The 27,005-nt window shown below is 32.0% G+C and overlaps 2 protein-coding genes across 8 annotated transcripts in view; one reads left to right on the forward strand and one right to left on the reverse strand.

The window, feature by feature from the left end:
* Positions 1-27,005, reverse strand: part of LOC114327075 (uncharacterized) — a 681,522-nt gene that overhangs the window by 407,358 nt on the left and 247,159 nt on the right. The gene's annotated exons all lie outside the window — the stretch shown is intronic.
* LOC114327073 (uncharacterized) overlaps positions 5,058-27,005 on the forward strand; it is a 31,423-nt gene continuing 9,475 nt past the window's right edge. Inside the window, exons 1-3 of one of the 6 annotated variants that reach the window (XM_050654254.1) lie at positions 5,058-5,134; positions 9,968-10,254; positions 19,432-19,661. In XM_050654254.1, the coding sequence (XP_050510211.1) occupies positions 5,077-5,134; positions 9,968-10,254; positions 19,432-19,599 (513 nt within the window). In that variant the 5' untranslated portion in view covers positions 5,058-5,076 and the 3' untranslated portion in view covers positions 19,600-19,661. Of the gene's footprint in view, positions 5,135-9,967; positions 10,255-13,842; positions 14,090-19,144; positions 19,662-22,599; positions 22,678-27,005 lie in introns of those variants that run through there. The other 5 variants (XM_028275582.2, XM_050654252.1, XM_028275584.2 and 2 more) reach the window with 5 other exon arrangements.

The raw sequence follows: 27,005 nt of genomic DNA on the forward strand, positions 1-27,005 counted from the left end.
CGCTATGGGGTAAGCTCTTCATTTTAAGGAACAGTAGTAATTTAGGTTAAATTAAAATTGCTCATTGGTCAGAGTTATGACCAGATTGTAATTGTAATGTACAATTCAATACAATGAATCGTCATCGTAGTGATGATAATGGAAAAAAATATGTGACAAGATTTTGTGCAATAAAAATGTTTATATTTATCAAGGATGTATTATTTGGTATGGCCACATATATACTTCTGGTATATCGTCGGTGATGTGACAATACCTCCTATCTGCTTTTTCATGAATTTTGTAGGAGACGAAAAACTTGTTGGGGCCACCTCCTGTTTTTATATATTTTTTGACTTGTTTTGTAGTAAATTCAACTATCTATTTACTACAAAACAAGTCAAAACTTACGTATGAAAGCAGGTGGTGACCTTAAAAAATGTTTTTCGTCTCATGCAAAACTCATGAAAAAACATATATAGGAGGTATTCGCTCTGAGCGTTAACAAAGTGTCAAAGCAAAATCGACCGACCTGCTCATGGTGGCGGTTTTTTGAAATTTTATCAGGACGCTTTGTGTATGTTTAAATGAGACATTTAAAAAAAAATGCCGTGTCCCGCTAGTGATATTATGTATTAATATAAACAGAAAATAAAAACGCCCTTAATCTGATATAAATTCTTCTATTTACAATATTGATTACCAGTTTGATTTTGTATACATAACATCACTATCGCAGTTTATGTCAATAAATCTTTATTAACGAAAAAGAAAATATTTTTGTTGCACTATAAATTACAGTATAAATTAATAACTAATGAATTCTAACAATTGTATTCGGTTATTATCACTACAAAATAAAATATTCAAGTTTAACAAAATAATCCCATAAGACTCAATGTTAAAACGTCCTGACAAAATCTGACAGCGTGTCACGTGACTGTAAGTAGCCAATTGTCACATCACTGACGATATATTTCAGAGAATGTCTAAAAAATATACTTTGAATGTCCTAAGAACATTCGCAGACATTCATGGAATGTTTCAACAAGACATTCAGTCTAAAAAATATACTGTGAATGTTCAAAGAACATTCGTAGACATTCATGGAATGTTCCAACAGGACATTCAAGGAATGTTTAAAGTGCTGACACAGCACATTCCTGGGACTTTCCAGGGACGTTCGTGTGCTTTTGGGGACATTCCAAGAATGTTTTTAATATCCTGTATGTACCTTCTAGGAACATTCCTGGAATGTTTTGTGTTATTAGGAAGGTTATGATTGCCAATATGATTTCCAGCATCCGAAACGGATCGGAACCAGAAGAAGAAGACTACGACTGTAAATCAAATTTTGTGATAAAGACAATAATTGTTACTGACCAAAACTTTGTAAACAAGATATATTTTCTGATGAAGCAATATTTACACTGCGTGGGAATGCTGCAACAATTCGTAAGTTATATCATTGTGATATTATGTTTTTACCTAACTGTTAGTTAATTTTACACTTTGTTCTTGAGGAAAACAAATACTCATCGAAATATCGAATTCAACAGAATTAAATGCAGTTTAAATCTAAGCTACAGACCGCAATTCCCGATAATTCAAAACTATTCTATGGTGTTATAGAATATTTCTAAATCTAACACAGGAAGAGGAAACGCATTATCAAAATATCTATTTTCGTCAAAAACAATTTACGTAAACCCTATCTAAATCTAGAATAACATTCAAAATATTTTTAGGTTAAATATAACTTTATCAAACAATAATTTATTGACTCAACTAATCCCCATACGACACAATGTTTTGCATGTACAGTTAGTCTGGGCAAATTATCGGAGAACAGGCCATTTTTGGGAAAAGTTTATTACCAGCAATTTTATTGCTGGAATCGAATCTTATGATTGTATATATTAATAATATAGGTATGCAAAGTCCACAGATAGTGTGCTACTTTTTTTATAAACAAAATGGCGCCCGAAAATCGTGTTTTTTTCAATTTTTGCTCTATAACTCTAAAGATTTTAACTTTACACCAAAAACACCCAAATAAAAATTCACCGTAATTAAATTCTGTTTAGACGGGTTTTTCCCGATTTAGTCCGACGGAAATTTTCCCCGGAAAATGCGGGGTTTTCCAACAAAATCTTTAATTTTCAACTAAAATTTTAGCTAAGTAATTGTTTATCAATAATTAAATAATTTGGTAGTATAAAAGCTCTGTTCGTATAGATTATAATTCCAGAAGCCGATGGAGATTAAATGAACAGCTTAGCAACAATTGAATTGTTAATTAAAAATATACGGTCGCTATAATTAAACCATAATAATTATAATACATAAGAATAACTATAATTATTGTATAAAAAGCCACTGTACCTATCTAATGTATTTTACAGAATTGAAATTGGACTATTTAAGCGACCTAAGGGATATTTTAAAATTATAAACAATTTTGGCTTATAAACAAATAGAATATCTCGGGAAATATTAAATTAAATTAAATTATAAAAACGGTATTGGAAATAAATGCGGCATGACGCTTCTTTTAAAAGAAAAAACGTTTAATATTATCGTAATTGGTTCCTGAGATACAACCGATCAAAGTTGACCGGCATTTACGGCAAAGATATAAACAATAGATCATAATTTTCAAAGCATCACCTTTTTTTCGGTCCTCTTTCACCACACCAATTTTCATATCTTTAAAATACTCATAACAATATTATTATAATAAAAGCTTTCGATATTATATATAGTGACTGTACACCCCGATAGGTATGGGGCTAAGTCGCGAAAGCTTTCTATATCCTATTTCTTAGGAGGATCAGTCCCTTTTGCTTATGTTATCTTCTTAACGATTTCTCTCCATTTTTTCCTATCTCTAGTTTTTCCCCGCCATTCTCTGACTCCTGCGTTTTTTAAGTCTTCTTCAACTTCTTGCAACCACTTTGATCTTGGTCTTCCTCTTTTCTTTCTTCCTCCTGGATTCCATTCTATCATAGCATATGTCACTGCTTTATCTCCGATATTACGAGTGAAAATTGCCAAAAGTAGCAAAATTCCAATCAAAAATTAGGTTGTAGAAAATGTAATCTCAAAGTTCGAAATCGGTATACGTTAAAAAAATGCATTTTCTCGGCTTACCATGGAGCCTTTTCTTTATTCTTTTTTTGTTCCCAAGTAACTCGAGTAGAGCCATCTAACTAACGCATTATTAAATGTCAAAGTTTGTTTTGTTTTGTTATAATAAATTAATTTATTTATTACAACAATTTTTTTTTAATTTGTTTAAATAAAGATTGTTTAAATAATTATTACGGCAACTTTACCGCGCTGATCAGATGGGACGTGAATTGTAAATTGTAGAATTCCCTCATCTTCCTTAGTCTCAGCATTCGTATGGCTTGCATATTGTAGAAGCCTCGGAGGTGTAACCAGAGAAGATTCCCATTGTTTTCATTCTGGTGGGGTGTAGAATAGCATTATGTTTTTTTATATGCCATTAGAGTGAAAACATAGTCTTCTTTTTAATTAACAATTCAATAGTTGCTAAACTGTTCATTAAATTTTCATCGGCTTCTGGAATTATAATCTATACGAGAAGTGCTTTTATATTACCAAGTTATTTAATTATTGATAAACAATTACTTATCTAAAATTTTAGATGAAAATTAAAGATTTTGTTGAAAAAACCCGCATTTTCCGGGGAAAATTTTCGTCGAAGTAGATCGAGAGAAACACGTCTCTATGCAGAATTTATTATGGTGAATTTTTGGTTTGGGTGTTTTTGGTGTAAAGTTAAAATCTTTGGAGTAGAGCAAAAATTGAAACAAAAACGATTTTCGGGCGCTATTTTGTTTATAAAAAAAGTAGCACACTATCTACGGACTTTGCACACCTATATGATTAATATACAATAATAAGATTCGATTCCAGCAATAAAATTGCTGGTAAATAAATTTTCCTTGTATTTTGCTAATTAGCCCAGAGTAAGTATGTTTTTTCGTAAACTACTGAACACAAAGACGTTATTATTATAAAAAAAAAAAGAATGTGTGTACTTTGTACGCACGTAAGAAGTTATACTTCTATTATATGATTTCAACGAAATCAATATACTTTAAACAGTTTCTCTACTACTTTCCAAATATTTTTATTAAAACAATACCAAAAATTAAAAGAATAAAACACACAAACACATTGAAAAATGCCACAAATGATTTCTGAACAATAATTGTTGCCAAAAATTTTAATTAAATACGTATTATCTGAAAAATATTATATAATAATATACTTACAATCATAAAATGTATAAAAAAACTAAAAAAATAATAACTTGCATTGGGCTCGAACCCGCTTCCCGTCTATCCCGCCGATCGAAAGTCAAAGCGAATTCCCACTGCGCCACCTTCGCGTATACGTCATGTGAGAATATACACGAACTGAACGTTTAAACCATAAACTTTTTGACATTTTGTTTATTTATATGAATTTAATCAAATTATTAGTTTGATTTTTGTCGAATTAAAATACAACAAAATATAGCGTAAGAAAACGATATATTAGATGAATATTTGTAGAAAGTTTGTTCGTAATCAGATTATCTAAATTAAAGCATTGCCTACTAATAGGTAAAAGTACATTATTTTTTTACATTTTCAAATAGGTATGAAGATAATTTTTTATTGCAGTACAACTGAAACATTTAGAATTACGTACCTGTGGCTTTTCAAAACTATTTAAAAAGTCACTACAATTATAAATTTGATTTTATTTCTGTCCTCACAACAATAAAAACTAATATAATATACAACATTTTTGTTTACCGATAACCTCCATATTGAACAATTATTGACAGATTATTTCAACACCCAATAAGAGCCCGTATAACGTCTAATACCACACTGTCGGTGTGCGCATGCGCCCAGTAAAATAAAAATTCACCCCCAATCGCGCCTAAAGCAGTATAACTTCAAAAACAATTACACAAAAAAAACAAACTAAAAAACAATGAAATGGTATAAATTGGCGTGGAGCGTTCTAAAGAGGCACATTTCATTTCCAGCAACTGTCAAGCATTCACCTAAAATGAAATACTTTGTTTTGTTGGTAAGCATTGTCGCCATTACAGCATTCGATTTACAAGGTAAGATAGAAAGATAAAAATATAACCAACATAAAAAAATAAAACAATAATTTTAATTTGCTAAATTTTGAAGTATATATTTAATGCTTCTTCGTAGAAAGGTGATTGGGGAAAATGATGCAATTAACATCAATGTTATTATTTTTTATAGGGGAGTCAATATAGAACAAAAACATGCATTGTTTCAGAAAAATTCAAACAAGCTCATATTTTTCTAAAACTTTTTTTGTTAGTTTATATACATGTTAAAGTAAAAAGTTTCGACTCACAGATTTTGTCGCTAATTAATTGTTTATTAATTGTTTAAACAATAACAATTGTTTTGTATAAATAATTTTAAAAATATCGTTGAATTCATCATTTTACTTTAATAAAATATATTTCTATATTGTTTTTAATTATGCAGAATCTAAATATGGCATTACAATTTGAAAATTCTTATACAGAAGCTCTTATACCGTATGTAGTGTAGGAAACAGAGGTTGAATCTTGCAAAATGGACACAAGTCTGGTTTTATTTTTTTTCTGGTATATCAAGGGGTGCTTATTATGAGACTAACTTTTTCTTAACAAATTTCGCCCCGGAACCCCCCTTTTCACCCCCTTAAAGGGGGTAATTTGTGGTTTTTGCGGAACGTTGCCCTTCCTGTACCTTTTGCAAAAAAATTATTTTACAGAAATACGAAGAGGACTATATTTTCTACCATTTACTTCCCAACAGCATATGTCTATCAACCACCGTTTAGTGGGGGTGGGGCCCCAAAGTTAACAAGTTTTTAAAAAAGATATTTAAAAAAAATATACTTTTCCCTAAATGTAATGGAAATTAAGAAGATATCCTGCGGCAATTATTCACAAATAAGTGACTGATTTTTTGATATAGGTTTCACTTAAGGGTAAATGCCCTATTTTTAATTACAGGGTGTTACATTTTAAAAAAACCCTTTTTATACCAGCTGAACCGTTTATGATAGAGTAAAAAGACTTTTAGCGATTACCCATGTACTGGTGCTATTTACAAATTTGTATATTGCACCCCCATTTTTTCCCCGGAACCACCCAAAAAAAAGAAGAATTAATAAAGGAAGTGATTTTCTTGGAATCCTTCATACACAATGCCCTTTATTAATATACTTTATATATCATTTTGTGCACGTTATTATTACCCATGCATGGACACTAAAAGCGATTTCCTAGTGCAACCCCTGTAGCCAAAAAATAAATAAATAAAATAGAGGGTTGAAATTTTTTTTTTGCTTTTTGATCCATATAGGCATATGCTTCATCAATTGTGTTTTTCAAAAATATATATGGTTATTGCAACATCCCTGCGGAAACCAGCCCTATCCTTGAAAATATACTGCAGAAACTACCCCTATCCCTTGGCGAGCATGTTTTTACGATTTTCTCATTACCTATGCATTCTTTTTAAACAATACTTATAAAAGGTTAAAGACCACTATTTACTCTAAAAATTAGGTCCTATTCATTTTTTTCGTATAAGCAACCGTTACAGCACAGTGACGCCGTAAACCTCAGATATGCTTTGGGTGGCTCCCGTTTTTGTTTTTTTTTTCTTCACCTGTTCGTTTTATTAAAAAAGTACTTATGTAAAATGGAACAACACAGTGTAACCAACAAATTATGACCTATGCACATTTTACATTCTTTGTGCCCCAAAGCCACAGTGGTGGCCCAAAATCAATTTTTGCATATTTTCGCCACCTACACGCATTTTATTGCATTAATGCTACCTTAATAGCACAATATTCACCCTTAAGTGGTCGCTAAGCAGTGGCGGATCCAGGGATGGGCGATCACCCCCCTCTCAAACTAAGTGATATTATATTTAAAGATTATAAAAATATTCGTTTATTTTGAAAGAGATATTTATATTATATTATTTTTATAAGAATGGCGTACTTTTTATGCTTTAGCGACAGTGGCGGATCCAGCATCGTTAAGAGGGGGGTGCCAATTGGCTAAATTTTTATAAAAATAAATAATGAATATTTTTATAATCTTTAAATATAATATCACTAGGTTTCAGAGAGATCGCCCCCATCCCCCCTCCCTGGATCCGCCACTGTTTACCGACCACTTAAGGGCGAATATTGTGCTATTAAGGTAGCATTAATGCAATAAAATGCGTGTAGGTGGCGAAAATATGCAAAAATTGATTTTGGCTTTGGGGCCAAGGAATGTAAAATGTGCATAGGTCATAATTTGTAGGTTACACTGTGTTGTTTTATTTTACATAAGTACTTTATCAATAAAACGAACAGGTGGCGAAAAAAAAACAAAAACTGGAGCCGGCCAATGCATTTCTGAGGTTTACGGCGCCACTGTGCCGTAACGGTTGCTTATACGAAAAAAATGAATATTACCTAATTTTTAGAGTAAATAGTGGTCTTTAACCTTGTTTAACCTTGTTTAAAAAGAGTGCATAAGTAATGAGAAAATCGTAAAAACATGCTCGCCAAGGGATAGGGGTAGTTTCTGTAGTATATTTTCAAGGATAGGGGTGGTTTCCGCAGGGATGTTGCAATAACCATATATATTTTTGAAAAACACTATTGATGAAGCATATGCCCATATGGATCAAAAAGCAAACAAACATTTTTTTTCAACCCCCCATTTTATTTATTTTTTTTAGCTACAGGGGTTGCACTAGGAAATCGCTTTTGGTGTCCATGCATGGGTAATAATAACGTGCACAAAATGATATATGAAGTATATTAATAAAGGGCATTGTGTGTGAAGGATTCCAAGAAAATCACTTTCTTAATTAATTCTTCTTTTTTTGGGTGGTTCCGGGGAAAAATGGGGATGCCTTATACAAATTTGTAAATAACACTAGTACATGGGTAATCGCTGAAAGTCTTTTTACTCTATCATAAACGGTTCAGATGGTATAAAAAAGGTTTTTTTTAAATGTAACACCCTGTAATTAAAAAAAGAGCAATTACCCTTAAGTGAAACCTATACCAAAAAATCAGTCACTTATTTGTGAATAATTGCCGTAGGATTTTTCTTAATTTCCATTACAGTTAGGGAAAATAATTTTTTAAAAACATCTTCTTTAAAAACTTGTCAACTTTGGGGCCCCACCCCCACTAAACGGTGGGTGATAGACATATGCTGTTGAGAAATAGATCGTAGAAAATATAGTCCTCTTTATATTTCTAAAAAAGAAATTTTTTGCAAAAGGTACAGGAAGAGCTACGTTCCGCCAAACCACAAATTACCCCCTTTAAAGGGGTGAAAAGCGGGTTCCGGGGCGAAATTTTTTAAGAAAAAGTTAGTCTCATTATAAGCACCCCTTGATATACCAGAAAAAAAATAAAACCAGACTTGTGTCCATTTTGCAAGGTTCAACCTCTGTTTCCTACACTAATGTCTGTGTAGCAAGGAACCATATGGGAAACTTTTTTATTATCAATTTTACGAAAAAAAGTTCTAAATACTGTTATGTACCAAGTCCTATTCTCATTCCTGTTCATTTTATCCTCCATTTATTTAATGGATCCTGAATATAGATTTTGAATAGAGTTAAGGACAAAGTTAATCTTGTCTTAAGCTTTTTGTGAAAAAAAATGCGTTTGCTTTATACAGTATGGTGCAAATGAAAGGAATAAATTCGTTATTTCGTAAACTGGCTACTTAAAGGAAAAGTCCCGAAACAGGTCGATTTTTATTTTTAAATTATGTTATACTAGTGACATACATGTATGCTATACTAGTGACGTCATCCATCTGGGCGTGATGACGTAATCGATGATTTTTTAAATGGGAATAAGTTTAGGTGTGCTAGCTGATTTGAAAGGTTATTCAATTCTCTATAATTTGGTAATATAAACATTTACATAATTATTTGTACAGGGTGTCCAAAAAAATTTTTTAATTAAATTATTTGACAAAAAAAGAAGAATGTATGTATACTCTATTCCACGAGCATACGCCTGTTTTGGATTACTTCGATAACGAATATTTTACTGTGCAAAATAAGCAGAACGAAAATAAATTGCAAATTACATTGTTGTTTACTGGAATAATATTATTAGCGCCATTTACTTTCGTACTTCTTATGTTGCACAGTAAAATATTCGTTGTCGAAGTAATCCAAAAAAGGCGTATGTTCGTGGAATGGCCCATAATTTATTTAATGCAAAATAAATTTTACTTTTGGCAAAAAACAGAAAAAAATGTTTATTTCACAAATAAACATTGCTTTTCGATTAAATTCAATGTTGAAGCCAGCTCCCGCCAACCACCTGCCTCTTGGAAGTTTGAACAGTTGCAATGTCTATTTATGAAATAAACATTTTTTTTTCTGTTTTTGAGCAACAATAAAATTTATTTTGCATTAAATATAATATAATTATATATTATATATATTCTTTTTTTTTTGTCAAATAATTTAATTAAAAGATTTTTTTGCACATCGTGTACAAATAATTAAATAAAAATGAGCACACGACCTCTATTAATTCCCATTTAAAAAAATCATCGATTACGTGATCATGCCCAGATGGATGACGTCACTAGTATGAAATATCATAATATCATAATTTAAAAATAAAAATCGACCTGTTTCGGGATTTCCTTAAATTCGTCATTTTACGAAATATCGAATTTATTCCTTTCATTTGCACCATACTGTATATTACACGAAATCCAGCCCATTCTTGTGTTTGGTCTGAGACTGTTCCTTTTAATATTACTCAGATTTTTTACTAAACCATATTCGATTTCTTCTACACACCTCTCTATCGTATCATCTGATTATTTTTTTTTGTTTTATCTTTTTATATAGCTCATTCTTTATTCCAGGTACAGCCGTAGACCAATGTTTATGCAGAGACGAACTCACTCAAATCTACAATCAACTCGTCGATGCTAATGTCGAATTGAAGGAGGCCATCGATGAAATGATTCAGCTGGAGTCCGATATGGAATACATGGACAATAGGGTCGAAGCCCAGAACGAAAATTTGGAAGAACTCGAAAGTGCACTTACCATGCTTCGTTACATTCAACTCCAAACTCTACAAGAGCTTTCCAGTCAAGACCAGATTCTCAATTGCATTGTCGTCACTGTTCAAAACATCGATGTCCAGGTTAAAAATGAAACAACACATGTCAACCAGCAGACAATTAATATTGGAGCACTCCAGCAGCTAACTAACGAGATTCAAAACTGTAATAATGTTAATAGTTGCGTAGCCCCTACGACTACACCAGCCCCTGCGACTACACCAGCCCCTACGACTACAACAGTCCGTACGACTACAACAATCATTATAATACCAGAATTTGAGTAAGCTTGAGACAAAAAAAAAAACAAATAAAAGGTCTTAAAAACCAAAATGTTTTTTCAATCACCACTAATGTTAGACCCTAAATTTATCATCATCATCATTATTAGCTATTCCATCCATCGTCGGATGCAAGCCTCTATCAGATATGCCCATTCATTACTTATCTTCGTTGTTTTTTGCAACTAGTATGATACAATTGATCCAAAAGATGGCATAACCCAGACATCCAAAGTGAAAGTTATCCTCCAACACCAAATTGTTCTATATAGTGCACAAAATGTTCAGAAAAAAGTCACACCAATTTGATGGTCGGGTTTGGGGAGGAGAGGGGGGAGAAATCGGTAAATTCGTAGTTTTTTACGTTTTTCGTCAATATTTTTAAAACTATGCGGTTTAGCATGAACAACCTTATATACAAAAATGCTATATTAAATTTTAAATACAAAAGGCCCTATGCATAATCCTTCTAAAATAAATGGTTCCAAAATTACGGAGGTAGTATAATATAATTGGTCCAAAAAAGGCCTAACCCAAACATCCAAAATAAAAGTTTTCTTCCAACATCAAATTGTTCTATATGTTCTTGTTGTTCAGTAAAAAGTTACACCATTTTGAGCGTCCGGTTTGGGGGAGATGGGGAGAAGTCGGAAAATTAGTAGTTTTTTATGTTTTTCATCAATATTTCTAAAGCTATACTTTAGCACTTTAGCGTAAACAATGTTCTATACAAAAATGTTTTACATAAAATTTAAAACAAAAAAGGTACTATACATAATTGTTACAAAATCAACGGTTACAGAGTTAGAGAGGGTGAAAAGTGGAGATTTTCGATACTTTTTATATTTTTTGGGCAATTGATGATGGTTTTCGGTTGTGAGGTTGACGTTTCTTCAAGGGCTTGTCACTAACATACCATGGGCCACTGAAATAGCAAATTTTATTTACAAAACACAATCCTGTTAAAGAAAATTTCTTTCATCAATAATAATATTATAAATTGCGCAAGAAATATAAAAAGTGTCGAAAACCTCCACTTTTCACCCTCCGTAGCTCTGGAACCGTTGATTTTATAACAATTATGTATAGGACCTTTTTTGTTTTAAATTTTATGCAGAACATTTTTGTATAGAACATTGTTTACGCAAAAGCATAGTATAGTCGGTTCGCTAAACTCAGACACAACTGGCTAGTGATTTTAGTAAGTAATTTTGCAAATTTGGTAAAATTGACAAAAAAATAATTACTAGATAGTTAATAATTACTAAACAGTTAGTAATTTATCCAATTTTGGCAAAATTGGCAAAAAACAAAAAAATTACAGACTAAAATCTTTAGCCAGTTGTGTCTGAGTTTAGCGAACCGACTATATTAGAAATATTGACGAAAAACGTAAAAAAACTACTAATTTTCCGATTTTCCCCCATCTCCCCCCCCCACCAAACCGGACGCTCAAAATGGTGTAACTTTTTACTGAACAACATGTGGACCATATAGAACAATTTTGTATTGGAGGAAAACTTTTACTTTGGATGTTTGGGTTAGGCCCTTTTTTTGGACTAATTATACTATACTACCTCCGTAACTTTGGAACCGTTCATTTTAGAAGGGTTATGCATAGGACCTTTTTTATTTCAAATTTAATGTAGAACATTTTTGTATAGTTGGTTGTTCATGCTAAACCGCGTAGTTTTAGAAATATTGACGAAAAACCTAAAAAACTACGAATTTACCGATTTCTCCCCCCTCTCCCCCAAACCCGATGCTCAAAATGGTGTGACTTTTCTGAACATTATATGGACCATAATATAGAACAATTTGGTGTTGGAGGATAACTTTCAATTTGGATGTCTGGGTTTGGGTCTAGTTATACCATACTATTACCCAAGTTTTTTTATGTATATATTTTGACCCGTAGAACACGAATTTTTTGGGTAACAATTAATCCGGATGTCGATAAGATTGTTATAAACAAAGAACTTGAGGAATTACATAACAGCGATTTTTCGCCAAAAAAACATATTCTTGTAGTTTTTGGGTCATTCTAAGCAAAAAATGTTCTTACAAGATTTTTCTTAGGATATATTGTTTTCAAGATAAACGCGGTTAAACTTAAAAAAAATCGAAAAATGGCAATTTTTTAATCCGAATAACTTTTGATTAAAAAGTAAAATAGCAATTCTGCTTACCGCATTTGAAAGTTCAAGTCAAATTATATCGGTTTTGATTACTTGCATTGCTAAAAATTAATTTTTTTATTGTCAAACAAAGCTATAAACAAATAGTGTTTTAATGCGTTTTAATGCATTCTACGTAGATATTGCCTGTTTGTAGGCGCGCCTACTCGTTCGATTTTAAATGAGAGATGCATTGAAAACATCACTCAATAGATGTGTTTATAGCTTTATTTAATAATAAAAAAATTAATATTTAGCAATGCAAATAACCAAAACCGGTATATTTCGAATTGAATTTTCAAATGCGGTAAGCAGAATTGGTATTTTACTTTTTAATTAAAAATTAATCGGGTTAAAAATTGCAATTTTTAGATTTTTTGAAAGTTCAACCGTGTTTATCTAGAAAACAATGCATCCTACGAAAAAACTTGTAACGACATTTTTTGCTTAGAATGACCCAAAAAATACAAGAAACTGTTTGGTTTTGCCAAAAATCGCTGTTAGATATGTAATTCCTCAAGTTCTTTGTTTATAACAATCTTATCGACATCCGGATCAACTGTTACCCAAAAAATTCGTGTTCTACGGGTTAAAATATATAAAAAAAACTTGCGTAAGTCCATCTGAATAAAGGAGGCCGATGTACTCCCCCTGGCGACAGGACTAGTTCAACATCTCAATAAATTACTTTGTTTAATATTCAGTCCTCAGAAAAAATAATGTAAGTACTATCTAAGTGGAAAAATATGCATATTTAGAGGAAAAATGATTAACTCCACAATTGATTCTTCTTCTTCTTGACATGCCTATCCTTAACGAATTTTGGCAATCATGATGACAAATCTTTATCTTTCTGCAGCAGCGTCAAAAAGCTGCACAAAAAAGCTTCCTTAACCAGGATGTTCTGTAGGAGGGCGGTTCTGTTTGTTCCTGAGTAAGGTGAAAAACAAATACTCATCGAAATATCGAATTCAACAGAATTAAATGCAATTTAAATCTAAGCTACAGACCGCTCTCCCCGATAATTCAAAACTATTCCATGGTGTTATAAAATATCTAAATCTAACACAGGAAGAGGAAACGCATTATCAAATATCTATTTTCGCCAAAAACAATTCACGTAAACCCTATCTAAATCTAGAATAACATTCAAAGTATTTTTAGGTTAAATATAACTTTATCAAACAATAATTTATTGACTTAACTAATCCCCGTACGACACAATATTTTGCATGTACAGTATGTTTTTTCGTAAACTACTAAATAAAAAGACGTTGTTATTATAAACAAAAACCAATTACACAAAAAACAAACTAAAAAACAATGAAATGGTATAAATATGTCGTGAAGAGTTCGAAAGAGGCACATTTCATTTCCAGCAACTGTCCAGCATTCACCTAAAATGAAATATTTTGTTTTGTTGGTAAGCATTGTCGCCATTACAGCATCCGACTTACAAGGTAAGATAGAAAGTCAAAAATATAACCAACATAAAAAAAATAATAAAAAACTAATTTTAATTCACTTAATTCAAGTATCTATTTAATGCTTCTTCGTAGAAAGGTGATTGGAAAAAATTATGCAATTAACATCACTGTTATTATTTATAGGGGAGTCAATATAGAACGAAAACATGCATTGTTTCAGAAAAATTCAAAAAACTCATATTTTTCTAAAACTTTTTTGTTAGTTTATATACATGTTAAAGTAAAAAGTTTTACTCACAGATTTTGCTGCTAATTGTTTATTAATTGTTTAAACAATAACAATTGTTTTGTATAAATAATTTTAAAAATATCGTTGAATTCATCATTTTACTTTGATCAAATATTGTTTTTGATTATGTTGAATCTAAATTTTTTAAGACTGCTTTGACCGTTCATCTTTCATTCGCATTATATTATGCTTGTACCATGAAAGCTGTTTTGTTTCTATTGCATCTACTGTATTGTAAATCCTTCCTGATCTTCTTCTTATTTTTTCATTTGGGATATGGTCAAGTCTAGATATCAGACACGCTCTTCTTAGATAGTCCAATTCTACTACTTACAGTTTTTTTTCTTTTTCTTCGTCATTTGCCAACATTCAGATCCATACGTCAAAATTGGTTATACAACTGACTTCTAGATTGTCATTTTTGTTCGTAAACTAATTTTAGGAGACCAAAGTATCGAGTTTAGTGTTTGTACCACATTTCGTTCCTGTTGTGTTTTCTTTTATATGACACGTTTTGATGTTATTTTCTTCGCTATCACTACCCCTAGGTATTTAAATTATTCGCTTTTTTTATATCTGTAATCCGGCGTTGTGTAACCCTTCTTCGTCCTTTATTCTAGGATATTCCGTTTTGTTAATGCTGATGGTGAGTCTCCAATTTTCGTATTCTTGTGTTAACTTTAGAATCATATAATCCATCTATTCTTTATCGTTTGCCATAAACACTAAATCGTCTGCGAAGAAAAGATTTGTTATGTACTTCTTAACACTGTTATGTATTAAGTCCTATTCTCATTCCTGTTAATTTTATCCTCCATTTATTTAGTGGTTCCTGAATTTTGAATAGAGTTGAGGACAGTCAATCTTGCCTTAGGCCTTTTGTGACAAAAAAATGTGTTTGCTTTGTACAGTATGGTGCAAATGAAAGGAATAAGATCGTTATTTCGTAAACTAGCGACTTTAAGGAAAAATCCCGAAACAAGTCGATTTTATTTGTAAATTAAGATATTTTCGCATATATGTCACACTAGTGACGTCATCCATCTGGGCGTGATGACGTAATCGATGATTTTTTTTTAAATGGGAATAGGGGTCGTGTTTTAGCTGATTTGAAAGGTCATTCAATTCCATGTTGGGTAGTATAAACTTTTACATAATTATTTGTACAGGGTGCCCAAAAAAAAATTTTAATTAAATTATTTGACAAAAAAAAAATATATGTAATTTATTTAATCCAAAATAAATTTTTCCACATACCTCTACCGAAAGTATACTTTTCCGGACCTGATTGTAGGGAGCAAAGTTGTACTTTTCCTCCCTAGGGAGGAAAAGTAAAAGTGACGTCATTCATGAAATATAATTGACGCCCTGTACAATATCTATTTTCTATTACGTAAGTATCTATACATTTTAACGTTTATTTATAAAACACGCTGTATTTTGCAGAATGGTAAAAAACAGTAAATTGTTATTTTGATTTAACAATGTTTACATTAATAACTTGACTTATATTTGACAGTTGACAGTTATACTTATTGTACCTACTTGTTAGTTTTAGTTCTAATAAATTTTGTCGGTTAGTTACATAAATAAATTAAGTAAAAATGAAAAAATGACTTGTTATTTGAGGAAGGTGAAAAAACCATATGTATAACATGGGAGTAAAGTGCCTTTTCCTCCCTTGAATGATTACTGCCCTCCGCTACGCGTCGGGCTGTAAACTTCATTCTCGGGAGGAAAAGTAGCACTTTCCTCCCTTGTTATACAAATAGCTATTACTGTTGCCCAAAAACAGAAAAAAAATATTTATTTCACAAATAAACATTGCTTTTCGATTAAATTCAATATTCAAGTCGGCTGCCGCCAGCAACCTGCCTCTTGAAAGTTTGAAGATTTAATTGAAGCGAAAAGCAATGTTTATTTGTGAAATAATAGCTATTTGTATAACAAGGGAGGAAAGTGCTACTTTTCCTCCCGAGAATGAAGTTCACGTAGCGGAGGGCAATAATCATTCAAGGGAGGAAAAGGCACTTTACTCCTATGTTATACATATTATGATTTTTCCACCTTCCTCAAATAACAAGTCATTTTTTCATTTTTACTTAATTTATTTATGTAACTAACCAACAAAATTTATTAGAACTAAAACTAACAAGTAGGTACAATATAACTGTCAACTGTCAAATATAAGTCAAATTATTAATGTAAACATTGTTAAATCAGAATAACAATTTACGGTTTTTTACCATTCTGCAAAATACAGAGTGTTTTTAAATAAACGTTAAAATATATAGATACTTACGTAATAGAAAATAGATATTGTACAGGGCGTCAACAAGTTGTATTTCATGAAGGAAATACCATGACGTCACTTTTACTTTTCCTATCTTGGGAGGAAAAATATTTTCCTCCCTAGGGAGGAAAAGTACAACTTTGCTCCCTACAATCAGGTCCGGAAAAGTATACTTTCGGTAGAGGTGGGTGGAAAACATTTTTTTTTTTGGGCAACAGTAAAATTTATTTTGCATTAATAGACAAGTAAGGATCTGTTTTTAGGAGGATGTGAGAGGTGGCATTCAGATTTTTGAGGATAAAGTTAGGTGATAACTTCGTTAATAATAATTGATTTATGCTCCTTCTCAAATATGCCCCGAACATTAATAAAAAAAAAAATAAAATATTTAAAAATTTCAAAAAATTTCGTTTTTTTTTCTACTTTTTTTGCTTATAACTTTAAAACGATTTATTTTGGAACAAAGTCGTATAGGAATAAAAGAAATATAATTAAATTTTCTATCAGATACGATTGGCTAAATATGTCTTAATTTATCAACCTTGCTGCAAAATAGCAATAAATATAAAATAAGGGGGCAAAACAAGCCTGTCCATATTCAATGATTTTCCATCACATAGGTTACACTTGAAACCTTCCTAATTCGCTTAGAAAATTTCTGTAATGTGCTTAAACCGTACACCAAATTTCATTAAAATTGACTTACTAGATTTTGAATAATAATTGTGCAATCTAAACTTTTTAAAAAATTAAAATTTTTTAAAATCTTTCACGACAAAAACTAGAACATACAAAGATTTGTCAATTTTTTTACATATAAAGAAGCACTCCACCTATCTAATGCACTTTACAGAATTGAAATCGGATTGTTTAGGCAGCCTCAGCAATGTTTTAAAATTATAAACAATTTTTTGGCTTATAAACAAATTAGTCCTGTGGCCAGGATGGGGTGCTACGGGCTCCTTTATTTAGATGGACTTACCCAAGATTTTTATGTATTTTTTGACCCGTAGAACACGATTTTTTTGGGTAACAGTTGATCCGGATGTCGATAAGATTGTTATAAACAAAGAACTTGAGGAATTACATAACATCGATTTTTCGCAAAATAGAACATTTTTTTGTATTTCTTGGGTAATTCTAAGCAAAAAATGTTCTTACAAGTTTTTTCGTAGGATGCATAGTTTTCGAGATAAACGCAGTGGAACTTTCAAAAATTCGAAAAATTGCAATTTTTTAACGCGAATAACTTTTGATTAAAAAATAAAATGGCAATTCTGCTGACAGCATTTGAAAGTTTAAGTCAAATTGTACCGGTTTTAATTATTTGCATTGCTAAAAATTAATTTTTTTATTATTAAAAAAAGCTATTTTTTTATAAGCCAAAAAATTGTTTATAAGTTTAAAACATTGCTGAGGCCCCTTAAATAATCCGATTCGAATTCTGTAAAGTGTATTAGACACCTCTTTATATGCAAAAAAATTAGACAACTTCTAAATAATGGTCTACTTTATGTTCAGAAAGATTTTAAAAAATTTGAACTTTTTTAAAAACATTTAGATTGCAAATTTATTATGCAAAATCTGTTAGGTCGATTTAAATGAAATTTGGTACACGGTGTAAGTATATTACAAAGAAGTTTTAAGCGAATGACTAAGGTTCTAAGTGCCACCAAAGTGGTTAAAAACATTGAATAACCACAGGCGTATTTTTCCCCCTTATTTTGTATTTATTGCTATATTGCAGAAAAGGTAATACGTTAAGACATTTTTGAACAGTCGTATCTCATACAAAATTAAATTATCTTTATTTTATTTCTTTACGAATTTGTTCCAAAATGAATCGTTTTAAAGTTATAAGCAAAGAAAGCAGAAAAAATTTTTTCCGCTTTCGACGTTTTTCGAAATTTTTAAATATTTTAATTTTTTTATTCTTTATCTGCAAAAATCCGAATGCCACCTCTCACATCCAAAAATAGACGTTTTTTCACAGATCCTTACTGGTCTATAAATAAATTACATATATTTTTCTTTTTGTTTCTATTAATTTAATTCAAAAATTTTTTTGGACACATTGTACAAATAATTAAATAAATGTTTATATTACTAAATATAAAATTGAATGACATTTAAAATGAGATAGCACACGACCCCTATTACTATTTAAAAAATCATCGATTACGTCATCATGCCAAGATGGATGATGTCACTAGTATGACATATATGCCAAAATATCATAACTTAAAAATAAAAATCGACCAGTTTCGGGATTTTTCCTTAAAGTCGCCAGTTTACGAAATATCCAATTTATTCCTTTCATTTGCACCATACTGTAAGTATATTGCACGAAATCCAGCCCATTCTCGTGTTTGGTCTGAGAATTTTCCTTTTAATATTACTCAGATTTTTACTAAACCATATTCTATTTCTTTTACACACCTCTCTATTGTATCTTCTGATTTTATTTTTCATTTTATCTTTTTATATAGTTCATTCTTTATTCCAGGTACAGCCGTAGACCAATGTTTATGCAGAGACGAACTCACTCAAATCTACAATCAACTCGTCGAAGCTAATGCCGAATTGAAGGAGGCCAACGATGAAATGATTCAGCTGGACTCCGATATGGAATACATGGACAATAGGTTCGAAGCCCAGAACGAAAATTTGGAAGAACTCGAAAGTGCACTTACCATGCTTCGTTACATCCAACTCCAAACTCTACAAGAGCTTTCCAGTCAAGACCAGATTCTCAATTGCATTGTCGTCACTGTTCAAAACATCGATGTCCAGGTTAAAAATGAAACAACACATGTCAACCAGCAGACAGTTGATATTGAAGCACTCCAGCAGCTAACTAACGAGATTCAACAATGTAATAATGTTAATAGTTGCGTAGCTCCTACGACTACAACAACCCCTACGACTATGCCCACTACTACTACAACAGTAGTATTATAAGTATAGATTTTAAGTAAGCTTGAGACAAAAAAAAAACAAATAAAAGGGCGTACAAACAAAAATGTTTTTATTATCACCAACAATGTTAGACCCTAAATTTATCATCATCGTCGTAATAATAATTATTAGCTATTCCTTCCATCGTCGGATGTAAGCATCATCATCAACATCATCATCACATAGCGCTACAACCTTGGGTAAGTCCTGGATGACTGTACAACTTTCTTCCAATTTCTTCGGTCTTCCATCAACCTAGGGTCAAATGGGATGTTCATTTTTCGGAGATCTGATTGGATGTTATCTCTCCATCGCATTCTGGGACGTGTAAGTGGTATTTTGCCTGTCGAAATCTCCTCTCGTACCAGTTTTACAAGTCTTTCGTTAAGAAGTCTGTGCACGTGGCCTGCCCATCTCAGTCGCTGTGATTTATTTTCTTGGACAATATCGGTGTCACTGTAAAGTGCATTTAATTCGATGTTGGTTCTGTTCCTATACTGGTTTGTGTTAATGTAGTGGTGAGGTCCGAAAAGTATTTTTCGTTCAAAACGTCTGAGCTTTTCTTCGTTTGATTTGGTCATGGTCTACGTTTCGCATCCATATGTTAGTACTGGTCTGACGATGGATTTATAAATTTTGATCTTGGAAGTTCTTGTAAGATTTTTTGATTTTATAAGCTTATCCAGTGCGAATAGACAGCGATTTGCTGATTGGATTCTGTCTTTTATTTCTTCAGTAACATCGTTGTCACCTGTGATTCGGTCCCTAGATACTTAAAACGTTGTACTCTTTCGAAATTGAAGGGGTTGACCGTCACATTTTGTCCTATCCTGTCTCTTCGTGTCGTTCTATTTATACACATATATTTCGTCTTCTCTTCATTAATCCTCAGCCCTACTTCGCTTGTTGCTCCTTCCACCTTGTTGAAAATGGCTTTTGTGGATAGGATGGAGTCTCTAACGAGATCAGTGTCATCTGCGTAAGCTAATAATAACTTGGGATCTTGAACCGATAGCAGTTCCGTCCTTATATCGGCCGACCTCACGGCTTTCTCTAATACAAGGTTAAAAAGTAGTGGAGATAACGCATCACAATGTTTGAGCCCACTTTTGATTTCACAGCTGTCAGACAGTTTATTATTTACACGTACTTTTGATATTGCACTCTCCATACATACTTTAGTCATCCGAATGAGTTTCTTTGGTATTGACAACTCCGCCATGGCATTCCATATTTGGCTTCTTTCTACGCTATCATATTATGCGTGTCGAAAGTCTATGAAGAGATTGTGTATGGGTCTGTTATACTCCCATCCCTTTTTTAGAAGCTGTATCAGCGTGGATAGTTGATCTATTGTGGATCTGTTTGCCCTAAAACCGGCTTAATATTCTCCTAGGACATTTTCAGCATAGGGGGTTAGCCTACTATGAATGATGTTTGAGAGGATTTTATATGCCGTGTTTAGGAGTGAAATTCCTCTATAATTCGTGAATTTTGTGTTGTCCCCTTTTTTGTAGATGGGCACTATGATGTTTTCCTTCCATCTTGCTGGTATCTTTTCTTCTAACCATATTTGTGTTGTTAAGTGGTGAATTTGGCGATGTAGTGCGTCTCCACCATATTTCAGAAGTTCTGCTGGTATCTCGTCCGTACCCGGCGCTTTGTGATTTTTCAGCTTATTTAACGCCTTTTGGGTTTCTTCAAAAGGGGGATTTTCGACGGGCATGTCCGCTGTGTTATAGATCTGTTCTTTGTGCTGTTCTCCCTGTATGATGTTTAGAAGGTCCCTGAAATACCCTTTCCATTCTTCTGTTAGTTCATTGGATGTAAGCATCGTCGGATGAAAAATATGCATATTTAGAGGAACGATAATTAACTCTACAATTAATTCTTCTTCTTCTTGACATGACTATCCGTAACGAATTTTGGCAATCATCATGACAATCTTTATCTTTCTGCAGCAGCGTTAAAAAGCTGCACAAAAAAGCTTCCTTAACCAGGATGTTCTGTGGGAGGGCGCTTCTGTTTGTTCCTGAGGAAGGTGAAAAACAAATACTCATCGAAATATCGAATTCAACAGAATTAAATGCAGTTTAAATCTAAGCTACAGACCGCAATTCCCGATAATTCAAAACTATTCCATGGTGTTATAGAATATATCTAAATCTAACACAGGAAAAGGAAACACATTATCAAATATCTATTTTCGTCAAAAACAATTCACGTAAACCCTATCGAAAATATCCAAAAGAAGGCCACCAGACTATCTTTCAAACGAAGAAGGCCAGATTATCAAGAAAGACTTTCTTTAGCACTTTTGAAGCTCGTCGACTCCGTGGTGGCTTAACTATCACCTTCCGAATTTTAAAGTATGGATATGGAGATTTGCAACACTTGTTTATTTTAGATGATCACAGAAGACTACGTGGACATAGTTTGAAAGTGAAGAAGGAACCCTTTTCGTCGATAAGGCGCCAACATTTTCTGTGTAATCGCATTTTTAGTATATGGAACAGTCTCCCAACGGAAATTATAAATTCTCCATCCATAAATGTTTTCAAAAACCAACTAGACAGTTATCTGTTTGTAAACTGATCAGTGTTGTGCACAATCTATTAGTCTATAGTTTATTTGCGAAAATAAATTTTTGTAATGTAGGTACTATTTCATTTATCTTGTAAATTGGCTTATGGGTCTTCATGACCCCAGCCCTTATTTCTATGTAATAATAATAATAATAATAATAATAATAATAAATCTAGAATAACATTCAAAGTATTTTTAGGTTAAATATAACTTTATCAAACAATAATTTATTGACTCAACTAATCCCCATAAGACACAATGTTTTGCATGTACAGTATGTTTTTTCGTAAAGTACTAAATAAAAATACGTTATTATTATAAACAAAAAACAATTACACAAAAAACAAATTAAAAAACAATGAAATGGTATAAATATGTCGTGGAGAGTTCGATAGAGGCACATTTCATTTCCAGCAACTCTCACGCATTCACGTAAAATGAAATACTTTGTTTTGTTGGTAAGCATTGTCGCCATTACAGCATCCGACTTACAAGGTAAGATAGAAAGACAAAAATATAACAAACATAAAAAATTATAAAAAAATAATTTTTTCTCCAACTGTGTTAAAAATTCAATTTTTAGCACTCCATAGGAGCGTTAAAAATGCTACTTTAAAGCACTAGTGCTTTAAAAATTTTAAGGCACTGCAGTTAAAAGTGAATTGTCAAATTGTGAAACGTCAAAATATTTATATTTCACTAGCTGACCCGGTGAACTTCGTTGCACCTTAAGTGTGTCATAATTAGATAATCTCTCATAATTGTGATTCTAGATCAGTTCTTTGTTAAAGAACGCAATTGCTAAAAATCAATTACTCAAAATCAACTGCTCGAACGAAAATGAATTGCTACACATGAAAATTGATCGAAATGCAATTTGCTCGAATAAAAAAGAAAATTATATGTCCAAATATTTTTTCACAATAATCCAAAATTTGTAGGTATGGTCGAATGAATTTCGATAGTTTTAAGGCATTCCAGAAGCCGCTACAGATATAATGTTTTAACAACTCATTAATCATTCAGAATTAGTCGACGGTTATTAAAAGCTAAATAATTAAGACGATAACTGGACGATAACGATTTAATGAATGAAATTTAAATTTTTTTCTACTTTAATGACAAAAAAGAAAACTTATTAGCAGAACCCAATTAAAAATTATTTTGCACATCATATTTGAAATAGTATTTGGTTGAAAAATCTCATTTTTGCTGGCAAAAAATATATTAGTTTGTCTGGACTAAATTACAGTTCTGTTTATCTTAAAAAGGATATGTTACTATCAACATTTACACAGTGTTGCCAAACTGGATTTTGTTATTTTGAGTGTAAATTTTCCCAGCGATCTCCGAGGGTACAATACATAAAAAAGATACATAATATGACAAATTATATGATATTCCACGTATACAGTACGTAAATCGTTCAGCTGGACATAGGGTACATAAAATATATAGATTTAGATAGATACATAAATACATACATTGTATTATATTGAGATAATTGAGGCAACTGAGCTTTCTCGATGACAATATGGTTGTTAGCATTAAGGGGCATTAACCTCAAAATTGACAAATTATTTCGACTGACACAAATAAACGTCAAAATATGAGAATGTAGTAGGTAGCTAAATATTTTTGGCCTAAGAGAATGGAAAAACTGTTTAGTTTTTAAAGTAAAATACATTTTATTATTTTAATTCATACCTTAACCTTTAACTACACGCGCTGGTGTATTTTGTACGCCACATATAAGAATTCTATTACAAATGTATTTAAAAATTTAATTTTTGTCTTTGTTTATTTATCTAACCTATCACTGGAATGTGCTTTACATTGGATTTAGTTTCGTTATAATCGGCGTTCTAGGAAGATCGTAATTTACAGTTTATTATTTATTGTTGTTTCCGGTGGTGGATAACATACGCCACAAGTATAGTAATACAATTAGTAATATAAGTACATATTTCAAATGTTTTTTAGTCATTATGGCACAAAATATATTTTTCTTAATAAACAATACCTTTTCTCAGGTAAAAAATATTTCAAAAAAATTTTTATTAGCAGTTTTATTTATCATGGAATCAGATTCCAGTTATATATCCCAATTTGCTTACTGAGAAGGAACTCCAAGTATTCGCTGACGCCGAGTAAGGTTTATAACAAACAAATAAGTGTAATTTTTCAAAAAAAATAAACAAATCCGCTGTTTTTAAGTGTATTTTCTTGTGGCGTATAAAGTACGCCACGCGTGTAGTTATGTTATATTTTGATGCGCGGGTAGTTAAAGCTTAAAATTCTAAATATTAATTAATTATGACAATAACAAAAAATATTATCAATCATTTAATACATTCAATAGTGTACATGATATTTTTCGTTAGGTCACCTAATAAACATAAATAAACTGGGCCCAGGCGAAAGCAAGATTTTTTGAAAATTGCGTAAAATTAAAAAAATCATATTTTATCCAATTTGAGTCCAAAAGTTAATCTCTTGCACTTTTCTTTTATGGAATTTCCCGTTCGTTCTTCTTCTGTGCTCAGAATTTTTCTACGGCTTACGGTTCGCTATTTCGGAAACGGATTGCGCTAGAGAAGAAAAAATAGCAGCGTTTTGTTCGGAATTAGCAGGGAGTCTACCTGCCAAATTTCACAAAAATCGGTCAATTCGTTTCGGAGGAGTATGGCAACAAAAATGTAAATTATTTAAATGGCTATTAAAAAATAACGGTTGAAGATAAAAAAGTGAAAATTTAGGATTGTATGTATCTTTTGCTTCTACATCATACAAAATTAAGAAAAAACGGTTTGTCAAAAAATTAAAAAAATATATCAGGGGAGGCAAGCCCCCTTATGACGTACGGGCATGAAATCAGAGTTATGCCTATTCCCAGTCCGGTAGAATACACGTGTAAAATTTCATAAAAATCTGTTGATCGGTTCTCGAGTTATAAATGGTGTAACTAACATAACTCGACTTTCTTTTATATATTTATATAGATGTAAAATATTTAAATGGCTATTAAAAAATAACGGCTGAAGACAAAAAAGTAAAAATTTAGGATTGTATGTATCTTTTGCTTCTACATCACACAAAATTAAGAAAAAACGGTTTGTCAAAAAATTAAAAAAAATATCAGTGGGGGCAAGCCCCCTTATGACGTACGGGCATGAAATCAGAGTTATGCCTATTCCCTGTCCGTTAGAATACACCTGTAAAATTTCATAAAAATCTGTTGGGCCGTTTTCGAGTTCTAAATGGTGCAACTATAGTATAGTTGATCCAAAAGATGGCATAACCCAGACATCCAAAGTGAAAGTTATCTTTCAACACCAAATTGTTCTATATGGTCCACACAATGTCCAGAAAAAGTCACACCATTTTGAGCGTCGGGTTTGGGGGGGGGGGGAGAGGGGGAGAAATTGGTAAATTCGTAGTTTTTTAAGTTTTTCGCCAATATTTCTAAAAGTATGCGGTTTAGCTTGAACAACCCTCTATACAAAATTATTCTACTTTAAATTTGAAATAAAAAAGGCCCGTTGCATAATCTTTCTAAAATGAATGGTTCCAAAGTTACGGAGGTAGTATAGTATAACTGGTCCAAAAAAGGCCTAACCCAAACATCCAAAGTAAAAGTTTTCCTCCAACACCAAAATGTTCTAAATGGTCCACATATTGTTCAGTAAAAAGTTACACCATTTTGAGCGTCCGGTTTGGGAGGGAGACGGGAGAGAAGCCGGTAAATTAGTAGTTTTTTTTAGGTTTTTTGTCAATATTTCTAAAAATATGCTTTATCGTAAGCAATGTTATATACCAAAATCTTCTACATGAAATTTAAAACAAAAAATGTTTGATACATAATTGTTATAAAATCAACGGTTCCAGAGTTGCGGAGGGTGAAAAGTTGAGGTTTTCGATACTTTTTATATTTTTTGGGCAATATTTATGATATAACTGTACCAAAAACCCAGACATCTAAAGTGAAAGTTATCCTCCAACACCAAATTGTTCTATATGGTCCACATAATGTTCAGAAAAAGTCACACCATTTTGAGCGTCGGGTTTGGGGGGGGGGGGAGAGGGGGAGAAATCGGTATATATAAAAAGTATCGAAAACCTCCACATTTCACCCTCCGTATCTCTGGAACCGTTGATTTTATAACAATTATGTATACAAACTTTTTTGTTTTAAATTTTATGTAGAATATTTTTCTATAAAACATTCCTTACGCTAAAGCATACTTTTAGAAATATTGACGAAAAACATAAAAAACTACTAATTTACCGACTTCTCCCCCATCTCCCCCCAAACTGGACGCTTAAAATGGTGTAATCTTTTACTGAACAATATGTGGACCATATAGAACAATTTGGTGTTAAAGGAAAACTTTTACTTTGGATGTCTGGGTTAGGCCTTTTTTTGGACCAATTATACTATACTACCTCCGTAACTTTTGAACCGTTCATTTTAGAAGGGTTATGCATAGGGCCTTTTTTATTTCAAATTTAATGTAGAACAATTTTGTGTAGAGGGTTGTTCATGCTAAACCGCTTAGTTTTAGAAATATTGACGAAAAACTTAAAAAACTACGAATTTGCAGATTTCTCCTCCCTCTCTCCCCCAAACCCGACGCTCAAAATGGTGTGACTTTTTTCTGAACATTATGTGGACCATATAGAACAATTTGGTGTTGGAGGATAACTTTCACTTTGGATGTCTGGGTTTGGGTCTAACTATACCATACTACTAACATAACTCGACTTTCTTTTAATATAGATGTAAAATATTTAAATGGCTATTAAAAAATAACGGTTGAAGA

Source organism: Diabrotica virgifera, chromosome 6 (assembly GCF_917563875.1).
Source record: "Diabrotica virgifera virgifera chromosome 6, PGI_DIABVI_V3a".
NCBI lineage: Eukaryota > Metazoa > Arthropoda > Insecta > Coleoptera > Chrysomelidae > Diabrotica > Diabrotica virgifera.